The following is a 20978-nucleotide window of genomic DNA, read 5'->3' as shown; positions in this document are numbered from 1 at the left end:
GTCTCGAGGAATCAGTCCAACCCAATGCCCACCTATGCAGTTAAATAGTGCCCACCTCAGAGCAGTTCACTCATAACTGTAATAAGCAACACCTATAAGTGTGGTTTGTGCTGAGCAGGGTTAAGTTCAGGAACCTCTTCTGCAGGAAGTGGTTCTTGAGCAAGTTATAAAGAAGAGACCGGACTAGTGGAGAAGAGGGTGGACATGTTTCAGGTTGTAAGAAAAACATACATGTGATCAGGAAGGAGACATGAGGGTGAGATGGAGGAGTAAACGAAGGGAGAAAGATGGAGGAAGCAGAGAGAAAAAAGCTCCACTAGCCAGAACTTGGACAGAGCGCTGGGGTCAACCCAGAAACAAATCCTTACCCCCCTCACCCAACCCAGAGAAGACCTGCTAGACCCTAAGGCAGGCAGGACAGAGACTGGTCCACAATCCCCCAACTTTCAGAAAGTCCGTTCCCACCTAAAGCATATCTATTCCCAAGGAGCCCCACAAGAGACATAAAGTCTCTAGATCCCCAAGGTGAACATCTTGCCATGCCCACCGTTGTCCCCAGAAATAAGAATGGTTTAACTGGATGTGAGAAATAGAGAGAGTAAGAAGGGGCACAATGTCAAGTTTCATTTCATAACAAATAGCTTTCATTAAGGAGAGGTAGTTTAATTGAATTCCTAAATTATTTATTAATATGATTGTAGTCATGTCACAGTAAATAATTCACTTCGTAATAAACCATTTCACTATTCTCTGTAAGTAGAAAGTCAATTTGGCTCAACGATTATTCAGTGATATGATAGAAGCACTGAGCTAAACATAGATGCCAACACAGTAACTAGAAGAATGTGGGAGTAGCTGATTCACTTTGCTGTGCAGCAGAAACTAATACAACATTGTAAAGCACTATACTCCAATTAAAGAAAAAAAAAAAAAGGAGAAGAAGAAGAAGAAGATTGATCACAACCTAAAACATACTATCTTGTTGGCTGGGAAAGGAAATAGGAGTTTTTCTGTGAGTCAGAGGGAACCAGGGAAGGATTAAACTGCAAGCTGGTTTTGAAAGCTGTCTCTAACAGGCCTTCAAATTCTAATATATTATATCTATATATAATATGTTATACAAAATTTTGCCAATTATTCAATCATGTTAGAATGAAAGAAGCAATGAGTTAGAAATATCCTACATTCTTCCTCGCCAGTCCACTCCAAGACTTCTCTTGCTATTCATCTTTCTCATTAATTTTGGGAAATTTTCAAAGGGTGTGGCTAGTAAGGAGCAAAAGGAAATAAGGCCTTTTGCTCCTGATATCACTCCATCCCCAGGGTGGTCACCCCCCAACGCAAGGGTACGTCAGGAAGAGTAAATGGCCCTTTTTGATGCCATAATCTGCCATGATCTTCCCATCTTCCAGTTTCTTTCCATTGCAAGTCACAACCTGCTTCTTAGGGGGTATGGCAGTCTTTGTCTCGATCATCTCTTTCACCTGGGCCACTGAGCTGGACCTTCGCACCTGGAGGTGGTGCCTCTGCCCCTCATTACCGGACTCCACCAATTCCAAGGGCAGCTCCTCATCACTGGGCTTCACCACCTTCAGGGTGAGGTGAATGGTCATCTCCTTGTCGATGCCATACGATGACAGCGTTCTCTGGGGCTTTAGGGTCTTTGAGCCCAGCAGGAGGACCTGGTCATGCACGGGAACCTTGGTCTTAGACCGGACATGTTCATTGATGTTCTTCACTCTGCCTTCTGAGTGGACAGTGAAGGTCATTAATTCCCATCTCTGAGAATGGACGTTCACCTGGACAACAAAGACCAAGAGACAGTTGCCTAGAAGGCCTGCCACCTTTTGCGCCCTTCGTGCCCCCTCCTTCATTACTCTGACCCTTCACTTCGTGTCTGGTCCTCCTGGTCCGTTACAACAACCTGTACCCCTCCCTTTTTTGAAACTTCTCTTTTGAAATTTCCAGGTCATAATGCAAGAAAACCAGTCTTATTCCTTTGTAACCATACCTCTTATCCATCCCAAAATGTTATCAACGACTTCCCACCTTATTTACCTGTCTCCTATCCAGATAAAGTTTGTCAAATGTCAAAAACTGAATACAACTAGAAAGCAACCAGAAATGTACACCAGAATCTAAAAACACCTCTCAAAGAGAATTTCCAAGGCTTGATGGCCTAACGGAATACCCACGTGGCTGTCCTCCATGACTATGACTACTTTACATGGAAACCCTGTTTAGGACACATCTTCTCTGTACTGTCAGTACTTTTTAAAAAAATAACAACTAGCTTATTTTAATGACCCTATGTTCAGTATCACTTGTCCATATGTATTTTCTGTGTTTTTATATCTACCTATTATAGACTATGATCTCCTCCTTTAATCCCATCAGGGCCCCACTCACAGAAAGTAGGGAGTATATCTAAGTCTTACTTCAATAATCTGAACACGGGGAATCTCCCCCTGTCTTGTCACTGGAAAGTCTCGGAGGACCTCTTTCAGGCTTCATTCAAAAATATCTTCCCAGGCTTCCTTGGTGGCGCAGTGGTTGAGAATCTGCCTGCCAATGCAGGGGACACGGGTTCGAGCCCTGGTCTGGGAAGATCCCACATGCCACGGAGCAACTAGGCCCGTGAGCCACAACTACTGAGCCTGCACGTCTGGAGCCTGTGCTCCGCAACAAGAGAGGCCATGATAGTGAGAGGCCCGCGCACCGCGATAAAGAGTGGCCCTCGCTTGCCGCAACTGGAGAAAGCCCTCGCACAGAAACGAAGACCCAACACAGCCAAAAATAAATAAATAAATAATTAAAAAAAAAAAATCTTCCCAATCTAGATGCCACAGACATTTCTTCACTGAACTCTCACTATTCTGTGCTAAGCATTGCCCTCATTCCAAGTTCTTTTTGTAGAGCATATATTCTTACATAAGGCAATGTATCAGGGCATTAACAACTTAAATGAATTCTGTGAACCTCTCTTTTGGGAAGAGAAGGAAGCTTAAGAGCCCTGGACCCCTAAACAGGATAAGGGAGAAAGGGATCAAGACAATATTTCCATAATTTCAAGTCTTGCCAGCCCTGCAGAGCACAAAGCCCACTCCCACTTCCTACCATGTACCCACCCAACAGTGGCCAGTGCAAGGTCTCAACAAAAGAGAACTCAGGAGCCAAACGACCTGGTTCTCTACATGGAAACCTTCCTCACATTCGGTAGGTATCAATGCCTCTCTCATCCCCTTCCAGATGCCTTCCCAGCCACCCCACCTACCCAGCACTCTCCCTCATCCATTCCTGAGAGCTCTCCCGTATCTCGGAGGTGCTCTCCCTTTCTCCATCCCCCCATCCCCATTATCCAATCCCAAGTTACACAGAGCTTGGCAGCCATCTCTGCAATCAGGGACGCAGAATCAGGAGACAGAGAAAAGGTCCTGGCCTCCAGTTTATATAAGCAGCTAAGAAGGAAATCCCCTGCCTGACGGCTGTGCTTATCAAGCTTTCCTGTACCATTTGTTCTCATAAGGTCTCCTCAATTTACTTTCACTTTTGCTACAGCAGAGTCAGTAAACAAAAATACCTTCTGATCAAGCACTTCTCCCCACAACCAATCCATTTGCCCTCCCTGTTCCAAATATGGCATGGTCCTTCTCTGCTGAGAAGTTTTCCCTGATTAACAACCCACCACTCCCAGTCCCGATTTATGACTTCCCAGCCTGCAGTCCTGGACCCTCACCGGCTTGAAGACCTTTAAAGCTTGTGGTCTCCCCTGCTGCTTTTAAGAGCCCCCCAGTAGTGAGAGACCTTCCTGAGGACAAGGGCGCCTGGGAGAGGACGGTAAGAGTCAGTGTGGAGCGATGTGACCAGCAGCAGACTGTTCACACTAGCCTGGCGGAATGTGTGACGCGCGCCTGGAGGAGACATAGGATACGTAACCCTGGACTGAGAAGAGACGTGAGTTCCAGTGCCGGGGACGCCACTCACTAAATTAACTTGAGCAAGTCTGTTCACCTTCCTAGATGTTGGTGTTCTGGTCTATAAAATGATATGATCAGAGAGAATTCCTAAGTATATTCCAGGCTCAGAAAACTTTGTTTATAAAATGTCCTTTACAAAGAACTTTAGATTCCTGGGTCTCGAGCTTCCTAGCACTCTTCCTACCCTGTCTGAGAACGTGCAAAGCAAATCCACTACTTGAGAACAATCCAAATCCCACAATCAAATGCTGACTCCCATCCTCCACACACAAAACAAACACACATCCCTTTCACAGCACAGTGCCTCTATCTCCTCACCTTTACTCCTGGACACTCACTAGTGTGATCTCAGAGATACCTAAAGAGCTACTTACTCCCTGGCTCTGGAGATTTGGATTGGGACAAAAAGGAAGTACATAGGCTGTGTGTGCTCAGGGCGTTTTCTTGATCATTCTGATCTCCTAACATACCAGTCCCAGGGACGCCACTCACTAAGTTAACTTGAGCAAATCTGTTCACCTCCCTAGATGTTGGTTTTCTGATCTATAAAATGATATGATCAGAGAGAATTCCTAAGTGTATTCCAGGCTCAGAAAACTTTGTTTAATCCCTGCCCTCTCCGAAAGTCTCAGGACATCGTCACAAAACCCACTTTTAAAACATCGTTTATTAAAAGTGCTTCAAATGTTTTCAAAGTAAAAGGCCTGTAAAAATGCCAAGTTGTCATCTTTGCTGTGTTTTCAGTGGCCATTTACTGTACCTTCACTGACTGACAAATTTCAAATGAGCCCATTCTAATACAGGGGTTTCCATCCTGGAGAACCGGGTTTTACAGAAGTGCCTACACAGAGTAACGGGGTCCAAGAGCTCATTCCACTATTTGAACAAGCTTAACATTAAGTCATGTTCTCCGATTTGAAGCTCTTATTAGGCAGTTAATAAAATTGGTAAAACGAATTATTATTTAAATGTACTTTGTGGGGTAGACATACTTTTGTAAACAGAATGAATATGAAGGGGGAAGGATGCAACCTGATGGAATAGACTGGAAACCTTGACCTGCTGTTCTCCCTTCAGATATCTCTCCAGGTTCTCTGATTAGAAAACCAGATTGTGACCTTTGGTTGCTGCACGGTAGAAAAGGGCTGCCCTGCGTCCAATGTCCAGCAGGATCCAGGGACTCTGCAACATCACCAGTGGCCAAATAGAAGATGTCAGATCAGGTTGAGGGCGACAGGGAAGTGAAACCCCAACAGGAGGACAAGGATGAGAAAGCAGGTCTGGAAAGAGAAAGAAAAAGCTGTACACAGCAGACTTGAGTAAACTGCTTCAATTTTCAAATTTTATTTACACCTATTACTTTCTTAGGTCTCTGTGTCATTTCTGGAAAGAGAAGAGGGAGAGTAGATGGTTAAAGCTTCTTATAATTAAGTCTCTCTCTTCTCACACCCTTTCTCTCACCGCGTGGCATGAGGGACCTGAGAGAGAAAGGAAAGCAGAGGATGCAACGAGCCTTGGGATGAATGAGAGCAAGCAGAGTTTAGGGGTCTCTGTGTAGGCAGGAGTATCCCTGGGTGGCAGGCCCTGCCTGGCCCAGCCCGTGCTTCCCCACTGGGCAGAGGTGAACAAAGAGCCTCGAGTGCAGGGGTCAGAGCCCGGAGGAAGATCGCAGCCTGGTGCCAAGGGAGAGGAGAACTGCTCTCCCAGGACTGTGAGTGAGGAAAGACTACACTGCGAGGCAATTCCGCAGGGCAGTAGAGAAACTGCCCACTGGATCTGGGGATTTCCAGCCTAGAGTTACTCCAGGGCAAGCCAGGGATTTTCCCGGGGAAAACTAATTCAGGAGATTCCCTCCCCAGATAGGATCTGGATTCTGAGAAACGATATCCTTTCAAGGAACGAGAATAACAAATCTGGACTCTGATCTCTCTTTTCCCTCCAGCGGGAGGGCTGTTCCAAACCCCCAACGCCCCTTTGCTGACTACAGCTTCCTCTTGGGACCTGACAACTCTTTGCTTCTCTCCACAGTGTCAATCTGATTTATTTTTTCTCCCTGGGTCACAATACACTTTTTCAGAAGCAAAAAGATCTCTTTTCATTTGCCCCTCTAACAAATTCAGAAAACAGCCAAGGTCAAAGAGCATTTTGTGGAGATTTTGGTGGTTATAAAACAAATGTCTCAGATATCTAAAGCCTCCCAGCTTGGCACTAGCTGATGGGGTGGTCTAGGGCTAGTCACGGCCCCCACTGAGGCCTCCTGGAGCAGAAGCCTTGTTTCCATCTCTTTCATAATGCCCATGAGAGAGTTCGTAAAACTGCTTTGGGATCAGGAATATTGCTTCAGAAATGCCAACCAGACTCAATCAAAATGCAACTGTGAATTCTTATTTAATGATGGTTGGGGAAAAAGTTTGTCCACTCTCAAAGAAGGATAATTTGGAAAATACATGTCAAAATCAAACATGGACATGCCAAACTAAAACAACCCAAATACCTTTCCATAATAGGGGAATAGATAACTGAACTGTAGAATACCATCAGAAATAAAAATGGATGGGTTATACCTGCAAGCAATGATATGGATGGATATGCCACATACAGATTGATTGGAAAAAAAACAAGACCAAGGAGACTACAGAAAAGTATGATACTTTTCATAACTCTTCAAAACAAGCAATACTAAAAAGAGATAAGCTACATTGAAATTCAGAGTATGTTTGTTTTTTAAATAAATGAAGCCCAATCTAAATGCTGATAGGAGTAACTTGAAGATTTTCAATAGGGAATAAGGCATTTAAGAACCCTCTGATACCTCATCCTGTCATATTTAGAGTCTAAAGTTTAACTTTGGGAACTTAATGTTTGGTGAAACAACTTACTGAATGTCACTAATGTATGTGACATTCAGTAATGTCACTAATGTATGTGACATTCTTATTACTTAATTGAGAGATGTAATGTGTATTCACTCTATTAAAGGTAAAATAATGTTATGATCTAAAACATGAATGTTCTAAAGGGAAATCAATACAAGCAAAACTGAACAATATAGTGTTTAGGACCATATATGTGTGCCATCAAGCTGTCATAAAAATGTAAAAACCATGAGTGTTGATTATGACAAAATTATGCTTTAGAGTTTACATATCTTACATGTATTCTTTTGTGGTACCAAAACTGGTGACAAAAATATAATTTTAAAAATGTCATCTACATATCCGAAACCCAGCAATTCCACTTTAGGAATTTATTCTATTAGTATACTCATATATGTATGAAATAAGATATGTACAAGCCTATTCATGTGATATTATTTGTAATCAAAAAAATGGAAACAACATTTATCAATAAAGAATAAATGAAGGTGTATATAGTGGAATTAACTGAAAAAATCAAGTTACAAAATGTCTAATATTCTGATATTTAAAAAGATAAATATATACACATATGCTGAAATATGCATACAATATCTCTGGGAGGAAAGAAACTGTATTGCCTAAGGAACTGGAATGGGAAGGAGATTTACTTATTATGTGCCTTGTCCTGTTGTTATGTTTTTAGTTTTGCATTGTCAACTAAAAAAATATATTCACAACCTAAAAGTTCAGGGTTATGTTTTATACAGGGGACATACTGAGGACCGCAAACCCAGGAGACTTTCTCAAGTAACCTTGAGAAAACTGCTCTGAGGAGGCAAGGAGGGAGCTAGGATATATAGGAATTTTGCAACAAAGGGCAGGTAGTAGGAACAAAAGAGTACTGTTAATAAAAGAAAACTAGGGATCTCAAGTTAAGGAATTTAGTGCTTTTCTATGTATGGGAGGATGCAGGAGTCTGGGCTCACTGATATCATTCCTTTGATATGCACCTCAGTTACCTGGGGCCAATATCCTGTGTTTTCTCATCCTGAGTTCCCTCAGATCTCACCTTTGGGAGTGGCTGCAGTCTGATGGCTGCTACATGGCAGATATTCTTTGTTTCCTTCCTGAGTTCCCTCTGGGCTCACCTCTACTGCAATCACTGATGACTGTGACATCATTAGTTTTCTGATATGGCAGGCAATATTTTATTTCTCAGCAATCTGTGTATGTTTTATCTATTCAATAGCAAAAGGGTGGCGGGCAGAGGAAGGGAGTAAAGGGAGGGGTATGTATCTTTTTTATGCTGTCATTGGCTCAGGACAGAACTGGCTATAACATATGCACCAATGGGAACCAATTTCTATGCTCATCACTAGTTGCCAAGCAAATAGCCATGAAAAGCTAGTGCTATAATAGGTTAACTGTCAGGACCCTGTGCCTTCCCTACTCCCAAACACACAACATCCACTAATATTTTACATACCCCAAAACTTGGAAAGATTAATAATATACTCTATAATATTATCTGAAATCAAAGGAATTTAAAATTAGCTAAAATCAGAGGCCAAACCTAACCAAAATAAACCAAAAAATATATATAACTCAGGGATAGTCACTGAGCCTAGATCTTGTGTCTGATGGCAATGTGTGAAAACTGACTAAATCGACAAAATAACTGGAGTAGCTAATGCACTAGGAGGTGTGGGGTGGTGTGTGGGCCAGTGGCCCACATCCACTTTGCAGCAGTCAGGCCTTCCTGGAAAAAATTCAGGCTCTGCTTCCTACTTTTTATGCAAGTTATTTAACCATCCTGAAGCTTAGTACTTTCTTCTGTAAGTTGGGGATTTCACTTAGGATTAGGTTCTGCTAATCCTTAACACATATCTAAAAATATTTGGCTTCAAAAAGATAGAAGTGGCTTCAAAATCCAGAGGTAGAAGACTCAGAGCCAGTATGATAGTTCTGTTCCACAAAAAAACTCAGCACCACACTCCTTTGAACTCTGCTATTCTTAGGATACGGTCCACATTTTTGTGGTCCAAAATGGTATCTAGTGCTCCAGCCATTACATCATTATTCCAGGATATGACAGAACTGATGAAAGAAGATGGCCAAAGAGAGGGCTTCAATAGTATTTTAAGAAAGGCTCCAGGAAACAGCCAGAGGGGATTTCTCCTACATCCCATTGCCTAGCATCTTACAACCACATGAAGCTGAAAGGGAGGTTGTGAAATCGTTTTTACTCTGAGTAGGCATAACCTATCTGAAATAATATGGGAGGAGGGAGAACTACTACTAGGGAATAATGAGCAGTCTATGGTATAATAGGAAAAACGGTATCTACATCACATGACAGTTATGATGATTAAATGAGATTTCATAATTGGTTAGGCTTTCGCTAATCTACAGAATTAAGACCAGAAAGTGGAAATAGAAATGAGGCAAATTTTAACACAGAATAGCCCCGTAAAAATATAAAGTATAAAAAAAAATGGAATGGATAAAGCAACTATACTCTAATAAAAATTAATTATAAAAAAAGTGGAATGGGAAAAAATGGCCCGAGACGATTCAAAAAGTGGTGAGTTATAAGGGGATTTTGGTGTATCAAAGGAAGATTAAGGGGCTTCCCTGGTGGCACAGTGGTTGAGAATCTGCCTGCCAATGCAGGGAACACCGGTTCGAGCCCTGGTCTGGGAGGATCCCACATGCCGCTGAGCAACTGGGCCCGTGAACCACAATTGCTGAGCCTGCGCGTCTGGAGCCTGTGCTTCGCAACGGGAGAGGCCACGATGATGAGAGGTCCGCGCACCGCGATGAAGAGTGGCCCCCACTTGCCACAACTAGAGAGGGCCCTCGCACAGAAACGAAGACCCAACACAGCCATAAATAAATAAATAAATAAATAAAAATTAAACTTAAAAAAAAAAAATGAAGATTAAACATTAACTCAAATGGCTCTTCCACCCTTGGGCTTCTAGAATTCACTCTTTCTACACTGTAGTCCAACACGGAGAGAAAAAAAAAATCTTTTTTCATCAGAAAATTTACAACAAACAAAGGCAGTATGCTGCACTAGACTAACTCTCCGGCCAATAACAATGATAAATTCTGTAAAAGTAAAATATGGATAATAACTGTTTGAAGTCAGTGGGAGTGATCAAAAGCAAAGAGAAACTGGAGGGCATTTGACCCTTTGAAAAAGAGAGCTATCCTACCTGGAAATTAAGGAGGAGAAATCCCAGGAAGGAGGAAACTGCAAAGGTACAAACCCAAAAACTAGATAAGAACTCCTCTCAAATCTTTGGCTGACCAGTAACCTAGAGATGTACAGAACAAGCTTTTAGAGTCCAGGAACAAATCTCTAACCTAGAGATTATCATATTAAGTGAAGTAAGTCAGACAGAGAAAGACAAATATCATGATATCACTTATATGTGGAATCTAAAGTATGATACAAATGAATTTATTTACAAAACAGAAATAGACTCACAGACATAGAAAAGGGGAAAGCAGAGCGGGGAGATAAATTAGGAGTTTGGGATTAACATATACACACTACTATATGTAAAATAGATAACCAACAAAGACCTACTGTATAGCTCAGGGAACTATATCCAATATCTTGTAATAACCTATAATGGAAAAGAATCTTAATGAGAATATATATATATATATATATATATATATATATACACACACATATATATATATGTATATATATATATATGTTCAGCTAAATATATGTGTATATATATATATATATATTCATCCATTATATATAGCTGAATCACTTTGCTGTACACCTGAAACTAACACAACATTGTAAATTAACTATACTTCAGTTTAAAACATGGTTAAAGAAGACAGAAATTCCAGATTTATATAAGGTTGTTGGTTGCACAACTTTGTCACTACTTTTACAAATAAAGAAAATCAACAATAAATAAATAGGAGAAAAGGAATAGTTTTTCCTTGCAATAGAATTCAAAATAACAAATAGAAAGAATGATGGAAATAGAAATTTTCCATTAGGCAAACATCTCAGAAATAACTGTTGTAGTCAAGAATCATTTGTGGATGCTAAAATTGGTGGGCAACAGGGTGGTGGTGGTGTGATGAATTGGGAGATTGGGATTGACATGTATACACTAATATGTATAAAATAGATAACTAATAAGAACCTGCTGTATAAAAAAATAAATAAAATTCTAAAATTCAAAAAAAAATTTAAAAATAAAAAATAAAATTGGTGGGCAACAGTACAATGAGAAAAAAGATATTTGCATAATCTAAACACATCTCCCACAGGATACGTATTTATTATAAATAGTAATTTTATAGTGGAGAAATCTGACAAGTATCACCTTAACTCAATGACCAAAGTGATCATCACTAGTAATAAGACATTTCAAAATCACATACATCATGATTTTATCCCTGAGAAGGACAGCACTAGTAATAAAAAGGAATTTCCTCAATCTTCTAAAGTGTATCTACAGAAAAACCCATAAGCCAACATCATACTTAATGAAGAAATACTGTCCCATAAGATCAGGAAGAAATCAAGGTACTAGCCAGGCAAACAAGGAAAAAAAGTAGAAATAACACCCATAAAGATTTGAGGGATGGGGAGGGTGGGAGGGAGGGAGATGCAAGAGGGAAGAGAAATGGGAACATATTGTATATGTATAACTGATTCACTTTGTTATAAAGCAGAAGCTAACACACTATTGTAAGGCAATTATACTTCAATAAAGATGTTTAAAAAAAAAAAAGATTTGAAAGAAAAAGCAAAAATATTTTATTCACAGATGAAACTATTTTTATGTAGAAAATCATAATTGTTTGCAGAGAACCTCCTAATGAATCTACAAAACAGCTATTAGCCTAACAAGTACATTTAGCAAGATCACAAGATATAAGGTCAATATACAAAAAAAAAAATCAATTGTATTTTACATAACAGTAATGAACAATTGGAAAATTAACAATTTCAATATAATATACAATAATACAAAAAATAACCCTTAAGGATGAATTTAATCAAGATATGCAAGTCTACTACACTAAAAACTATAAAATGTTAGTGAGAGAAATTAAAGAAGCAGGGTTTTTTTAATGGAAAGATAGCCTTGTTCAGGATTACAAGTCTTAATATTGTTAAGATATCAATTCTTCCTCAAATTGATCTCTAGGCTCATTGCCATATTAATAAAGATTACAGCAGTCTTTTGTAGAAATGAGCAAGCTGATTCTAAAATGTATATGGGCATTCAAAAGTCTTAGAGGAGCCAAACCATCAATGCCTGTAACTTATAAGAGAAGTAATAGTAAAAATGACTTGAATAAAAAACACATCAGGACCAATAAGTACATGACAAGACAGTCAACGTCATTAATCATCATGCAGAAAATTAAAACTTCTATGAGACAGCACTTCACACCCAGTAGAATGCCTGAAACAGAAATACAGACAACACCAAGGATCACCAAGGATATGGAATAACTGGAATTCTCTACATTGCTGATGGGAGTGTAAATGGCACAGCCACGTTGGAAAACAGTTTAGCAGTTTCTTATAAACAGATGCTTATCATACAACCCTAATATTTCATTCCTAAGTGTCCACACAAAGAACTGTTTGCAAACGTTCATAGCAGCTTTTTTCATAGCTGCAAGCAACTCAAATGTCCATCAACAGGTGAATGGATAAACAAATTGTCATGTATTCATACGTGGAATATTGTTATCAATAAAATGGAACAGACTAGGGGGATTTCCCTGGTGGTCCAGCAGTTAAGACTCTGTGCTCCCAAAGCAGGGGGCCCGGGTTCGATCCCTTGTCAGGGAACTAGATCCCACATGCATGCCACAACTAAGGAGCCCACCTGCCGCAACTGAGACTCGGTGCAACCAAATAAATAAATAAATAAATATTTTTTTAAAAAGGAAGCTTCCCTGGTGGCACAGTGGTTAAGAATCTGCCTGCCAATGCAGGGGACATGGGTTTGAGCCCTGGTCCGGGAAGATTCCCACATGCCGCGGAGCAACTAAGCCCGTGCACCACAACTACTGAGCCTATGTGCCACAACTACTGAAGCCCGCGCACCTAGAGCCCGTGCTCCGCAGCAAGAGAAGCCACAGCAATGAGAAGCCCTTGCACTGCAACGAAGAGTAGCCCCCGCTCGCCACAACTAGAGAAAGCCCACGCGCAGAAACGAAGACCCAACGCAGCCAAAAATTAAAAAAAATTTTTAAAAGAATATAATAAGTACTCAATAATTGTTTGCTGAATTAATTAATCCATATTTTATATCGGCTTTCTTTGCCTTCAGCCAGTAAGTCTGAGGTACGTGTAAAACTTCATCTGTCTTTCAGCACATTCATGGTTTCCTCCATTCTACTAGACAATGTTTGACCTGGAGACACAGGGGAAGAGAAGGGGCTGCTGGATGTTGATGTACCTGGGGATGCTGGGTGAAAGGAACGGGAAGAGAAACGTCCACCTGGTAAGACCCGACAAGTACCCAGGGTGAGTTTTTATAAGACAGGTGGGAGCGCACTGCTCAGACACCTCTCATCCCTCTAGGTCTGGACAGGAATAGGCCGTGGTCAACCACAGCTCCCTGGTGGACTTCCTCCTTCTGGGCCTCTCTGAACGCCCAGGGCTTGAAAGAATCCTCTTCATGGTTGTCTTGATTTCTTACCTCCTGACTCTAGTGGGCAACACACTGACCACCCTGCTGGCCCTGCTGGCCCCCAGGCTCCACTCCCCAATGTACTTTTTCCTCTCCAACCTCTCCTTCCTGGACCTCTGCATCACTAAAAGTTTTGTTCCCCAGATGCTGGTCAACCTCTGGGGCCCAAAGAAGACCATCAGCTTCCTTGGCTGCTCTGTCCAGCTCTTCATCTTCCTGTTTCTGGGGACCACTGAGTGTGTCCTCCTGACAGTGGTGGCCTTTGACCGCTACGTGGCTGTCTGCCAGCCCCTCCACTATACCAACGTCATCCACCCCCGCCTGGGCCGGCAGCTGGCAGCTGTGGCCTGGGTAATGGGTCTGGGCCAATCAGTAGTCCAGACACCACCCACCCTCCACCTGCCCTTCTGCCCCCATTGGCAAACAGATGACTTTGTATGTGAAATCCCTTCTCTAATTCAACTCTCTTGTGGAGACACCACCTACAATGAAATTCAGTTCGCTGTGTCCAGTGTCATCTTCCTGCTCATGCCACTCGCCCTCATTCTTATCTCTTATGTGCCATTGCCTGGGCAGTGCTGAGGATTAACTCCGCCAGAGCACGGAGAAAGGCTTTGGGCACCTGCTCCCCCATCTCATTGTGGTCGCCATCTTCTACAGTTTAGTCATTTCCGTTTACCTCCAGTCCCAAAATCCCTATGCCCAGAAGAGGGGCAAGTTCTTTGGTCTCTTCTATTCAGCGGGCACTCCTTCACTTAACCCTCTCATATACATCCTGAGGAACAAGAAGGTAAAGAGAGCAGTCAGGAGGCTGCTGGGGAAGGACGAGGACTCCAGGGAGAGCTGAGGGAGAACTGCTTGATGTGAGTGAAAAGTGAGAGCAACTTCTTCATGGTTTTGTCAGGAAGTCTGTGTTCCCCGCACCTCTGCTCTCCTCACATCCATCATGTCACAGAAATGGATGACAGCCACGTGTGTGTGAATGCATGCAAGTGTGAGTGTGAGTGTGTGTGTGTGTGACAGAGAGACAGAGACACGGAGACACAGAGATTGAAAATGTGCTAAGTGGAAGTACTTATCTCTATATGAAACATATGAATCAAATTTAATATCTTCTCTATTTTGTATTTCATACATTTCACCTCCATGGTGATCTCCCCAATTTTATCATTTCCATTTCCAACTCACCTCCTTGTCACATCATCACTATTTCTTTACCTCTACTTCTAATTTCTACCATAGTTTCTTTACTTCTCCCTCGGGTTTTTTTCCACTTCCTTAAGTGTCTGTTTTGCATTGTTGTTCTATTTTATCCCCCAAATGACAGCAAGGAAGGGGGGAAGCTGAAGTCCAGGGGTTCAGAAACTCGCCCAAGGACATGCAGTGTTAGGACTAAAACCCAGGCCTGGTGACTTCCATCAGGCAGCTTCTCAAATACACACTGTTGCTTTCATACCGTCGTCAAATATTTCAGTATCCTTAGGCTGGAATTCAGAACAGAGCCTTAGGAGAAAGCTTAACTTCTTCAGTTCTAGTGTTGCATCTTCTACGGCACCCACAAATCGAAAACAGCTCAGACAGAGAGGGAGACCTCAAAATGTTTACGCCTACAGGACAGTTTTAACAATGTGGGCTTTGGTGCCATCGACTGGCAGTATGTGGTATTACAACTGGCACCCCAGACTCCTCACCTAAGACCTCTCTAAGGTCATCAGGTTTGTACTCTTGCTCAGAAAGATGATAATTATCATATTGTTATTATTAGGTATTTATATAGTGATTATGATATCCCAGGTACCATTTAAAGTAATTTTTACACATTGACTCATTTAATCTCTATTACAACACTATGAAACAGGTAATATTGCCATCCTTTTTCAGATGCAGAAACTGGGACACAGAATTTAGTAGCAGCTTAACAATTTCAGACATTTGGACCCAGGAGGGCTGGTTCAAGTCTCCAGGCTTTTAACCCTGTGCTTGAATACAAATAGTGTCTCCCCAGCACGGGTGAGAAGTCTCACATCTCTCAGTAAACTTTGAGGAAATCATCCCAGTCTAGAAATATGTCTATTTATTAGATCCCCCAGCTGAAGGAGGTTTGCTTCCCTGGAATAAGAGTTTATCAGATGCTCGAAAGCATCCCCTGAGAACAAGAAACAATAGCTGCCTGGAGGAAGTTTTGGTACAGTTCACGTTGTGTGTTCCTGGCTTAATTCCCCCACTGGATTTCAGACTCATAGAAGCAAGGACCAGAACGTTGCAGAACAGTGGCCCCCAATTAGTTCTATAAATGAATGAATGAGTGAGTGAATGAATGAATAAATATCTCCAAAAAATGTGTAAAGTTTCCTGGGGTCCTAATCTCACAGATGCTGTCTCCCAGCTTTCCCCATGGCAGTGGCAACAATACCAAATTCTCTCGGATACATGCTGATGAAATAAGAAAAAGGGAAATCCTAGTTTTATTCTAGTCCCAACACAAAATGGCTTTGATTCAACATTTACTCTGGCATCAGCAAAGAACAGCAGCATTAACTCTATTTTAATCCTAATCTTCATTTTAGCCATTCATGTACTAATCTTCTTGCCTCCTTGACCTCCTAATTTGATTGTATCCTATACTAAATGTAGATCCCCTATTTTATATTTAATAATCCTAATCTCAACCCTACAAGAGATGCTAACCCTAGTTCTACTTTTCAAATCACTTATGTAATACATTTTTGTCATGATCACCTCTATCCTCTTTCTCTCACTGGGACCTGGAAACCTCTACTTTTTTGGCCTGTTTATCAGCTCCCTGTGCCCAGAGGCCCTAATGTTCTCATACAGTAAAATCCTTTCTAGACAGACTCTAGGGGAAATACAACAGAGAATTAAATGAAACAGTGTAAACAGTCTGTTTTAATGAAAACTGATTTGTTGAATAAATGGATTAACAGAGGTTTTAGGACTAACATCTTATTCCGAATGCATTTAGCCTGTGTGGACAGTTATCTACTGGATACCGTAGGGGAAAACCAGCACAAGCTTACTCAGTCACAACCCTCAAAGTGTCCAAAGCAGATCAAGATGGTCAGAGACACAATTCCAACATAAGTAACCACTATACAACTGAGTTGGGGGCAAGTACGAGGCCAAAGGCATAGAGAATGAAAGAATAAAGTGTATGAGGATTGGGTGGTGTGGGCATCAGAGAATTCTTCCCAGAGGTTTAAAACACAGCAGAGGGAACAATATTAATATGAAATATTTGCTGATTTACTGCGTGGAAAGAGCTGGCGTACATATGTTGTGCATTAAGATGGGAAGATGCGGGGGAAGGAGTTACACCAGGGAGCCAAATGGTTTAAGGGGAAAATATGGATTATTTTAGAAATATAGAGAAGCTACTGAACTGGATACAAGTGGAAAAGGGGATTCCTTGCAGATGATTAAAGACTACAGGATTTAGGTCCTGTGAGTGTGGGCACTTCCCTATCCAATACGACACATGAGTTGGAAACACTTAAGGGGACATTATTCAAGAACCTCAGGGCTCACTGAACCATGAATAGGTCCTGAAGCACAGGGCCCAGCTTCTGTTTCCCCTGTGCAGAATTAGTCACTCATGCCTGAAGGGTACCAGGATATGCCACCCCAAAATATGTCTCTTTGGCATATGGATTATTTTAAGCTAAAGGCCCATTGAGAACCAGCAGCTGCAAGAAAACCTCTACAACAGGGCACAAGTTTTCTTTTTGTAAATTTACTTTTATAAAGGTGTCTCCCTCTCCTGTACCAGGCAGAGGAGGACTCTTAACAACTCTTATCTAAAGAGAAGGCACAGACTTAAATCTGCATAACAAACCTTACTAAACAATCCCTATTTACCACACTTTTCCTGATCACTTTCCCAAAGCTGGCCGCCACTACCCAGAAGCCCAAAACCCCTTAACCCCTTTTCCTTTGTTTAGCTCAAAATGGTATATAAGCCCCAGTTCTAACCACCCCTCCGAGTTCCTCATCACTGAGTATTCCCAAGCATATTCGCGATGCACGTGTTAATAAACTTCAGTTTTTCTCTTATTAATCTGTCTTTTGCTGGTCTCCACTTGCAAGGCCCCAGCTAAATAAAGAACCTAAGATGGGTTGGGGAAAGAGATTATCTGTCCTCCCCTCCACCCCCGAGAACACTCTGTGCGCCGCTTAGTGTTACTGCAGCTCGGCTCCCTCTCCCCACGGCGTCGCAGTTCCGGCACAGCGCCCCCTCGCGGAAGCCTCCGTGCGGTTCACGGCAGCAACACAGGTCTCGTCTCCCACGACCGTCTCTAGTGCTCCCTTCCTGGCTCCAGGGGCCGCGTAAGTGGATGCCTCATTGGTTAAGTATTTTGAATATAACCCCTGTTTGGGGGGGAAAGCTGTCTGATATGAAGCCCACCCTCCGATTCCCCTCGGGTTAATGGACCCTGAAGTACAAAGTAACAGAATTCCCTGCTTCAAAAACCGGAGAGAATAAACTCTATCCAGAGTATCCTAAAATTACAATGGACCGTGGGAGGAACCACAATTGGCAGAAACGGCTAGGTGTGGGACTACCGCTGGCCTTGAAGCATCCAGAAGAAATCAAAGACCTGGGAAGAGGCTGAAAGTCAGCAAACAGACAAGACTGGGTGATGGACCTGCGAGGGAAGACAGCAGCGTGCGAGGTGCAGTGAACGCTCGCTTTGGAGTAGGCAGACCAGATGCGGTGGATCATTCTTTCCAAAGAAGGCTGCAGCAACATATTTATTGCATCCCACGTGTTCTTTTCACAGTGGGACTGATACTCAGACCACCATGACGTGAGGTCCATGTTTCCTCTCTTTGAATCTGGGCACACCCTTGTGACTGCCCCAACCAATGGGATACAGCAGAAGTGATGCTATGTGACTTCCAAGGCTATGTCAGAAAAAAGATACAGCTTCGACCTAGCTGGCTCTCTCCTCCCATGTCTGTCTGTCTGTCTGTCTGTCTGTCTGTCTGTCTGTCTGTCTCTCTCTCTCTCTCTCTCTCTCTCTCTCTCTCTCTCTCTCTCGGGACACTTGCCTTTGGAACCCAGGCACCATGTTGTAAGGAATCCCAGGCTGCATGAAAAGGCCAGGTGTAGGGGTTCCAGCTGACAGCTCCAACTGAAGTCTCAGCCAATACCCATCTTTAGACCCTTCTGATGATTCCAGCCCCCAGCCTTCAAATCTCCCCACTGTCCCCTGCGTTCCTGACCCACAAAACCATGAGAGATAATAAATGATTATTGTTTTAAGCCAGTGTTTTAGGGTAACAGGTTACGCAGCAACAGACAATAATTCACTCAGCCTGGATGCTGGCTCTCCTCATCAGCTGTGTGACCCTGGACGAGAGTCTTCCTCTCCGAGCTGCAGTCTCCTTGCCAGGTAACAGACATGAGTGCACAACACCTTCCCACAGCGCTGTCCTGAGCAGCAGATGTAACGACTGCGAGATGCCCACTCTCCTGGCTGTTCTCTCAGGCTACCTTGTTTATTTATTTCACCTGCCTACTTACTTCATCTTCCCTCTTTGAGAATGTACATTCCATGAAATCCCATCTTGCCTACTGCTCTACCCCAGGGCCTAGAAGCACCTGCCACAGTAACTTCCCCAAGCAAGCTTGTTGATTGGGACTTCCCTGGTGGCGCAGTGGTTAAGAATCTGCCTGCCAATGCAGAGGACACAGGTTCAATCCCTGGTCTGGGAAGATCCCACATGCTGTGGAGTGGCTAGGCCCGTGCGCCACTACTGAAGCCCACACGCCTAGAGCCCGTGTTCCCCAATAAGGGGGGCCGCTGCAATAAGAGGCCTGCGCACTCTAAGAGTAGCCTTCGCTCTCTGCAACTAGAGAGAGGCTGCGCGCAGCAAGGAAGACCCAACGCAGCCAAAAAAAAAAAAAAACCTTTTGATTGATTGAAAAAATAACAAAACTAACATAGTAGCAAAGTGTTCACAAAATTCTTTCTGTTAGTAAATGACTAGGGCAGGGAGGCAAGAGGCCAAGTCAGGGCAGAGCGGGGCCCACTGAGGCCTGGCAAGCAGTCTAGAGCCCACAGTGCTCTATAGTCAGGAGGAGATCTGAAGCCTGAGGGTGAAGCCCATCCTGACCGAGGCAGGGCTGGAGAGGCCAAGGGAACAGTTCCTCCCAGAACTGCTGAGTGGTGGTCGCACCACCCGGCAACACATCCTCCTCGCACCAGGAGCCTCTGCTGGCCCTACCATTTGACCTGGTCCCTGTCTGTGCTCCTGCCAGCAAAGAATGTCTGGCTTGACCTTGGCACAGTAGAACTGACCCTCTGTAATTTGCAGCTCCGCTAAGTGCAAAGAAAGTTCAAGGTGGTAACTCTGGTCTCTTCTGTTCTGCCCAGGGCTGGGATATAGCTCCTGCTGCTGCTTCTGAAGCCAACGGTTCATTTTCCATACTAAAGGCTTACCTAATCCACAGGCTTCTTCCCCTTTTCTCGAGAATATTCTACTGTGGGAAAGGGGAAACTCAAATCAAGTCCTATTGGTCCAATGTGGATAATCACAGTAGAATGGTTTTCAAGTACTGCTGGTCCAAGATTTAACCACCCATGCTCTCAGGGAACTTCAGAACTTGGCTCTTCAACAGGATGGTGAAATGAGAGGGCCCATCCAATCCTTGTCACTCTTTTGCAAAACAATGAAAATCGCTTTAAAAAAATCAGTGCTATGGGGAAAGAGAAAAATTGAGCTTCAAAAAGGCACTTCTCCAAGAGAACACAAAGAATTACAAAAGTCCCAAGCAATGTTTTGTTTTGTTTTGTTTTCCATTGGCCATTCAATACTTTCTTTCATGTGGATAGCCAGTTCCTGCCAAGATGCTCAGAGTTCTTAGACAAAGACTTTTAAGGCTGGAAGCACTCAGGGGCCATCTCATCTGCTGCCTCCTAGCAGTCATACTTTCTTGTTATTCTTAATTCCTAGGAAGAAGACTCCTCACATCTGTTCAGCCAAATGCTCCAGGCTCCCATACCTGCCCATCACTGTCAGAGAACTCATTAAACAGTAGCAACAGTGGCTAGTGTTTACCCAACATGCTCCACGAGCCAAGAACCATCGTGAGCACTTGTCCTTGCAACCACCCTGTGGAGAGCTGGATGATGAAGATGGTGATGATGATGGTGAGTCTTATCTTCATACGTGAGAACTTGGAGAATAAAGGAAATTTTTTGCATGTCGTAGAATCTGAAGCTCAGGTAGTTAGACTCCAGTGCCCACACTTTTAACCACTAATGTCATCCCTCACTAATCTCAGTCCTAATAGTGTCCTGCTTTGCCCTGCTAAGCCCTCAATGGATCAATAAAACACCTTTTTCCATCCCTCCACTGCAGTGCCTTTTCATCAACGTGGAGTCTCCCGCGCCTCCCTCCTTGGGCTGAAGCCC

The 20978-nt window shown here is 42.8% G+C and overlaps 2 protein-coding genes across 3 annotated transcripts; one reads left to right on the top strand and one right to left on the bottom strand.

Moving 5' to 3' along the window:
* Positions 1-638: 638 nt before the first annotated feature.
* Positions 639-11457, bottom strand: UBD (ubiquitin D). Of its 2 annotated transcripts, XM_082347041.1 has the most exons (3): positions 7905-10524; positions 3374-5257; positions 639-1799 (listed from the first exon to the last, which is right to left on the bottom strand). In XM_082347041.1, the coding sequence occupies exons 2-3, from the start codon at positions 3521-3523 to the stop codon at positions 1329-1331; spliced, it is 621 nt and encodes a 206-aa protein (XP_082203167.1). In that variant the 5' UTR covers positions 3524-5257; positions 7905-10524; the 3' UTR covers positions 639-1328. The 2 variants fall into 2 exon arrangements, 1 of the variants encoding a protein (XP_082203167.1); XR_014232578.1 differs by lacking the exon at positions 639-1799 and adding an exon at positions 1806-2565 and having other exon boundaries at positions 3374-11457.
* Positions 11458-11619: 162 nt separating this feature from the next.
* On the top strand, positions 11620-19464 carry OR2H2 (olfactory receptor family 2 subfamily H member 2). Its single transcript, XM_082347028.1, is given in 3 exon segments — positions 11620-14095; positions 14098-14163; positions 14166-19464. Coding segments are annotated over 3 exon segments (855 nt in total). The 5' UTR covers positions 11620-13527; the 3' UTR covers positions 14387-19464.
* The last annotated feature ends 1514 nt before the right edge of the window (positions 19465-20978 follow it).

Source organism: Balaenoptera borealis, assembly GCF_965194805.1.
Source record: "Balaenoptera borealis genome assembly, chromosome: 12".
Taxonomy (NCBI): domain Eukaryota; kingdom Metazoa; phylum Chordata; class Mammalia; order Artiodactyla; family Balaenopteridae; genus Balaenoptera; species Balaenoptera borealis.
This window is presented reverse-complemented; position numbering and strand designations above follow the sequence as displayed.